The sequence below is a fragment of the Sardina pilchardus genome, chromosome 9, assembly GCF_963854185.1.
Source record: "Sardina pilchardus chromosome 9, fSarPil1.1, whole genome shotgun sequence".
NCBI classification, from domain to species: domain Eukaryota; kingdom Metazoa; phylum Chordata; class Actinopteri; order Clupeiformes; family Clupeidae; genus Sardina; species Sardina pilchardus.
In genome coordinates, this window is record NC_085002.1 from 11,722,046 (window position 1) to 11,728,783 (window position 6,738).

General features: G+C 44.1%; 1 protein-coding gene across 1 annotated transcript in view; it reads left to right on the forward strand.

The window, feature by feature from the left end:
- The first annotated feature begins 3,543 nt into the window (after nucleotides 1–3,543).
- The window catches only part of LOC134092174 (contactin-4), a 30,023-nt gene continuing 26,828 nt past the window's right edge, over nucleotides 3,544–6,738 (forward strand). The window contains exons 1-3 of the mRNA XM_062544963.1: nucleotides 3,544–3,659; nucleotides 6,484–6,610; nucleotides 6,721–6,738. The exon at nucleotides 6,721–6,738 is cut by the window's right edge and continues 158 nt beyond it. Coding sequence (XP_062400947.1) covers nucleotides 3,599–3,659; nucleotides 6,484–6,610; nucleotides 6,721–6,738 — 206 coding nt within the window. The 5' untranslated portion in view covers nucleotides 3,544–3,598. The remainder of the gene's footprint in view (nucleotides 3,660–6,483; nucleotides 6,611–6,720) is intronic.

A 6,738-nucleotide genomic window follows, 5' to 3' on the forward strand; every position in this document is an offset into this window, starting at 1 on the left:
CAAATGTGTGTGGCTCCAGGCGGTGGCAGGGCTTAAACTGTGGAAAGTGTTACATGTGGAAATGAGACTGGCTATACAGTGGCTCTCTGCTTTTTTTATTAGGTTACATTATTCATATAAAGCAGAAGAGCCGCATGGAGGCCTAAATGAAAATGATACCGTGTTATGTGTGGAAATTCCTAGTGGGATGGCTTTTCAATGCTTAAAGTAACAATGTAGGTATTTTACCTTAAAATAATAGCTCCAAACCTGTTTTGAGGCTACTCTGGCATACTGTACATTGTGGAGAATGGAGTCTCTGCCAATGTTGCAAGCGTGAGGATGACACATTCTGTCACTTTGTTGATGAAAAGCCTCAGCGCTAATTGGGCACACTGTACCGACCAAAAAGAGGATTTCCTACATTGTGTTACTGACTACTACTGTATCTGTGAAAAAGATTGTTTTGTCAAGGACTCAAGGCCAGTAGTTTGTTGTTGTTGTTGTTGTTTTGTTTTGTGTTTTTGACTGGGGCCTTCCAGTAGTTTTCCAGACCAAATGAATTGAAGCACAGCTCTGCACCATGCCCTTGTCTCGTGCCTCAGATGTATGGCCATGCGATGCTTATCCTTCATTTGAAATGAACCCTAGCAATCTATCAGTCTGAGAGCAGACACACAGCAGCCCGTGTAAATATCTACCACATTGCCTAATTTTCAGAGCTATCACCATATCTGAAGCCAATCGGAGAGCGGCATATTATTATCTGTGCCACAGTATTAATAGGGATTATCCCAGACAGATCGTTTTGCTCGCGGGCACCGTTAGCTCAACCTCATCCCACTCGGTATTTCCTGCACCTGCGACCACTGTCCGCTGAGCACAAGAATTATTACCATTGTATTTTTCCAGGGTATATAAATTAATCACGGGGATCATGAGCAACTGCTTTACATCTCTGGACTGTGACCAAGAGACATGTCCTGTCCCCAAGGAAGTGCAGGAAGAGCTATGCATCAAAGATGGAACTCCATACAAGGAACTGACTTTTGCCGCTTCTTGACACCTATTATTGATGCCACTGTTTGAACAGGGATTTTTGATTGGGCTTTGATTTGGTGTGTCTAAACATGAAGAGATGAAATAAAGTTGATCTGGCCAAGAAAACAAGAGAGGTGAAACAGGACAGCTGACTAGAGAGAACACAAATTAGCATCGATCATTTTTAACACACGGGGACTGTTAATGGCTTAAGGCTTTTGGGCCTTGTTAGAACGAGCACTAAAATGGATCACATCAGTTCTGTTTTTAATCCCAGTGGTTTATAACATCCCTTTCCTCACAAAATCTGCTCTCATTTCGGAAGAGGTTTCCAGACCTAAAGACAGATAGATGGATGGTATGACATTCTCAACTTTATTAAGAGTATCGGGGGACTGGGTCATCAAATATGTATCCCTGCGAATGCAAGCGTGCAAGATAAATTCACTGTATTGGTTGGTGGATACTGTTTCAGCCTCGGATTTCTTGGTGCGGAAAAAAGACGATAGATCATTCCTCAAAGTCTCATCAGGAAACGCATCAAGCAAATTTCCTGTTATTGACTCGCATCCTATACCTGATTGAGACTCATCACATGGCAGTGGGCAGAATGACAAACAGAAAAGGCAAGAGGTTAAAAAATGGAACCCGGATCGATAGCGATGACTGCCAAGGCCGCGGCACGAAGGTCAGAGTTCTCCATCCCTCCGAACAGATGATAGAAGAACATAATCAATCTCATCTAATATGATCTCTCTCCTATCTCCAGCGTGATCCGCTTCCATTCTTTCTCCAGCGCCTGGTATTATTCTCTTTCCTTCCGACCTCCATTTATTACCCACAACACAGCCATGGATCTGAGGGGGTGAATGAGGTGGCAAAGCAATATTTTTATCTTTGAAAATATTTATCAAAGGCATCCTTGTCAAGCACTTTTTGGCCCCTATTCATCCTTCCTTCCCTGTTATGAAGAGATTGAGTTTGATATCCCTGCATGCCGTGAAGTAATCCGTCTGTGTAAGAGGTAGATGATGACTTTGACAAGACAGATCTCGTCCCTCTTGAGAGTTAATATTGAGCAGTTCCATTTCACTTTGCGGCCATGATTGACTTGGTCGGCTGTCTGTGATTGATATCCGTTAATTTGCTGAGACATTCCTTCAAATAGCGTTCAAACTTTGTTGCACTCATTTTTTTTCTTGTCGAATGCGGCCAACGTCTAATTGCAAAGTAATTTTATCAGAGCACCGAAAGTTTGCGATATTGCAGTCAAAGTTAAGTTAAGGCCACATTGTTTTTGGGGCAAAATTTGTGTTGGGTAGTCACTATTTATCTACAGCTCAAGCTGTAATAATTATAGACCACCATCTGTGTAATTTTCTCAGTTTACGAGAATATATCTTTGATATTCTGGGCACTGTAAGTCATGTCTGTACAAAATGTTTCTTTTTTTTATTCAAATTCCTGCTTTGAAAAGGAATATCTTCCATGCCTCACTTCGATATCTTTTTTACAGTTCTGGGGATGTTATCTGTCTATTGATAAGTGGGCACTAATGCTTGTCATCTCTCATAATACCATACCTTCCACTTCCACAGTGGCTACGCTCCGCTCCTCTAATGTGGAAGTGCAAAGCAGACATGGCATGGGACTGATCCACTCGTAGGTGAACTGAATTGATGGATTGCTCTCCCCCGGCCGCTCAAGAGAGGCTTGCTAGATTTAATATGCCATACTCCTCTGTCACATTCTTTAGCCTTAAGAAGTGCATCACCTCACACAGTGCACGGTAATCCCCCTCAATGATAAATGGCGTGAGAAATGTGGGTGAAGGTTTGTAAATACATCATACATATTTTCCAGAGTAAACGCGTTGAACCAATGCTGTTAGAGAAATCCAAACATTGCCGTTGGCGGGAATGGTTGTGCTCATATTCCGCAGCTGTGAGCCCCAGACTGGTGGATAGTCCCCCCCTCTCCCACCCCTCTCACTTTCTTTCTCTCTCTCTCACCCTCCCTTTCCCTCGCTCTTGGGAGATATTGTAGTTGCAGAATGTATACACTAAATATCAGCTCCAGTGGATGGGCTTGGAGCTGCCCCTCAGGCACGCCAGCCTGGCTCCGCTTATTTGGACCCATGAATTATTAATGTCCCACTGACTTTCCTCAGGTTCCAGCTCCCTCTCCCTCTCCATCCCTCTCCCTCTCCATCCCTCTCCCTCTCCCCCTCTCCTCTCCCTCTCCATCCTTCTCCATCCCTCTCCCTCTCCTCTCCCTCTCCCTTCTCACCACCAGCAGCCATGAGTGTGGATGGCAAAGTCTGCTGTGTACGAGTTGGCACATTCTCATTCTTATTTCCATTCTCTCTCTCTCTCTCTCTCTCTCTCTCTCTCTCTCTCTCTCTCTCTCTCTCTCTCCCTCTCTCTCTCTCTCTCTCTTTCTATCTTTCTGTCTCTCGTCCACAGCCTAAAGAACCGGGTTTCTACACAGGAAGCACTTCATTTAGAAAAAAAGGAGAAAACAAAACAAAAAAAAACAGTTGGATGGGAAAAAGAGAGACTCTTTTTGACCTTGGAAAATGAAGATGCTGTTGCCATGGGAACTGTTAATCCTTCTGTCACTCAAGGACTGTCTCGCAGGTAAGATGTCCCCTAAGTCGTCTTTGATACAGCACACCTGATCTGCATGCGTCCCGGCCCCTGTGGGGGGAATCAGGTCTTTTCATGCCTTCTTCCTCCATTTCATCATCTCCTGGTGTCTTCAAAACGCCTCCTAATGCTGCTGGCAGTTTGAATGCACACACTCCTGTGGTTCCACTGGCTTTCCATCAAAGCTGTCATCGTTGGAACAATCCGCATGCATTATGCATAAAACTCCTGCAACGGACATTGGCCTATATACTGTTGCGCTGTATTATTGGATCTGATTTATTTATGCTTTTATGATTATCTTTTGATCAAGTGATTTAGAGGAATTAGTTCACCCTGGTTAAGATTGATGTTTCACTGACTAACAAGTAGCCTCAAAGGTGTGGTAAAGCCATATTTAAAAAAAAAAAAAAAAAAAAAAAAAACACTTTGCCATTTTCGTATATGTTGAGTTTGTTGTTCTCTCATCATACTCATTTCTTTCACATCTGGTTCATACTCACAAATAACCATCCTGTTTAGATCAAGGACTGACTTTGCTTGCAACTGCTAACCTTAACCCTGCAACCTTGTCTGAGGTTATGAAACTGTGAAAAGAGCTTTGTATTGCTCTCCAAGCCATTATGATCGTGTTACTCTCCTGTAGCTCTCAGTGTCTGTGCATCTTGATTTTGACATTTGCACATTTTACATTTTGCTTTGCTGGAAGTGTGATATAGCAGATGACCTTTCACCTATCATGAGCGTTCAAGTGAGAACTGCCGAATCACAAGCTGACAAGCTCTGTCAGATGTCAGAAAATAATCAGATGAAGTTTGGAGCTTGAACACCACACCACACACTCTCTCACACAGAGACACACAGACACACACACACTCACACACACACACACGCACACACACACGCAAACACACACACACACACACGCACACATACACAATTATAACAAGCCCGGATACTTTTTGAATAAACTTCACAATCTCTCCAGCATATTTGACACAATCTCAGACTGAAGTGGCAAAAAAGCCTGCCTAATCAGAATCTGCCAGTACATCCCATTCCGTCTCAGGTTTGAGGTAACAGGAGCTTCCCTGCGTTGGATAGAGAGCATGTGATTACAGAGCCATCTGCATTCATGCCACAGGTGATTCCTGATTGCATGGCTTAGTGGTGAGGCTGCTTATTAGGCTGCTTCATCTGCATGCTATTATCCTGTCCTGCTTTTGATACTGTGTCAGACCCACACTTTGCTGGTAGGGGGTCTGGGGAGGCCTGCCTTCATGTTATGTAGATTCAGCTTGCAGGATTGCATACATGCCAGTGGATTTATTCTATATGTCATATACAGTACTGTGTGTGAGTGAAGCGCATGATAATCTTGAGTTCATCACAGGTCAAAGCCATTACATGATCAGTCAGTGCTTGTGGGTATACAAGTCAAGTATGAAATTTACTCCTGGATTCCATGAAAGGATTTTTTTGAGAAAAATATATGGATATATGCATAACCTGTCTTTGCATACAGATTTAATACTGTGGTGTTTTGTAAAAACAACCCGCTCAAAGGTGACTATAGGAGCCTTTGCATTGAATGTAATGTCACGCAAAAAAGACTTCATTTCCCCCGACGTGTGGCCCCCTCCTGGAAACGGATCATTAATTTACTTCATTTAAAGGACACAGAGAGAGCGAGTGGAGGCAAAAAAGAGAGTAGGGAGGCCCGCACCTTAGGCAAAGCCCTCTCCCACTTTCATTAGGCTGATGATGCGGGAGGGAGCACTTGGCTTTGTCCTCGTCAAGGTGAGAGACCTGTAAAAATGCATATCATCCGCCACACGCCAGGCAGGCAAGGGAGTGGGGGAGGGGGGGGGGGTAAGGCCCATTTGCAGGAGGTGAGAAGCGCTGAGGAGAGCCATGAGGGAGAAGACCCACTTTGTCACGACGGCGGTGGCGGCAGTGGCGGGCGGCGGAGAGACGATTAGTTCGAAGGAGCCCCGGCGTTTATCCATTTAAGACAGGATACATTTCACCCGAGTAATTATCCTAACGCGAGGTAATTATGGCTCTGGATCAGTGTTTCTGGCTCCCTCTTACCCCAAACAACGAGACCTGACATGGCTGGCACGCCAAGGAAAAAGGGATGGCACGTTATATAAATCGGGTTTGGATTCCAACAGGAGAAGTGAAGGCTGTGACTATGTGTGGATTTGCCTCTCATGTGCGCCAAAGACTGAGCTAATAAGCACAGTGAGCTATCTGTAATCTGTTAATTAGCGCTCTTGCTAACTGGAAAGCGGAGGGTTTGTCTGAGAGCTGCTGCATTCTGGTCCTAATCTCCTCTGCTAGGAAGTACACACAAGAAACCAAGATTCCTGCTTCCACTTAGGAGGATAAATGGGCTGAAATTGACTAGAAGGAGGCCATTATCATGATGATCTTGATGATGAGCATCATCATCATAATCATTGTATCACCCAGGAGGTTTCGGTCCAGGTTATTTGTTTGTCTGTCGTTAGGTTTCTCAGCAGGATTAGGGAAAATAACCACCTGCCTGATTCAGAGGGCATGGTAGGATGGGTTTATATAGTCCAAGGAGGATGCACAAATAGCAGTGTAAGAAAGGACATTTGTCTTTCTGAACACCCCTCTGGCTCTTATTGTGGTGGTAGCCTCTAATATTGTTGTTTTTCAAGGGTGTGAGAGTTAATCAATAACATGTTCACATGCATAATGTGCCTTAATGTAATCCTTTGTGTAGACTACGTATGTATGATACTACTATACTGTATTTGACTGTTCTGCGTTCCTCCTCCAGAGAGAAATATCCGGCACGGGCCTGTTTTCACTCAAGAGCCCAGTGACAGCATTTTCCCTCTAAACTCTGAAGATAACAAGGTTTTCATTAACTGCAAAGCTAAAGGCAACCCCCCTCCACATTACAGGTGAGTAGCCTTTTTTCTCCATCAGCTCATCTCAGCTACCTCAACCAATTATAAGACTTTTACAAACTGGAGGTGATTGTGTGATTGTTTGCTCTCTGAACACTCTCCAGATGGAGGTTCAACGATCA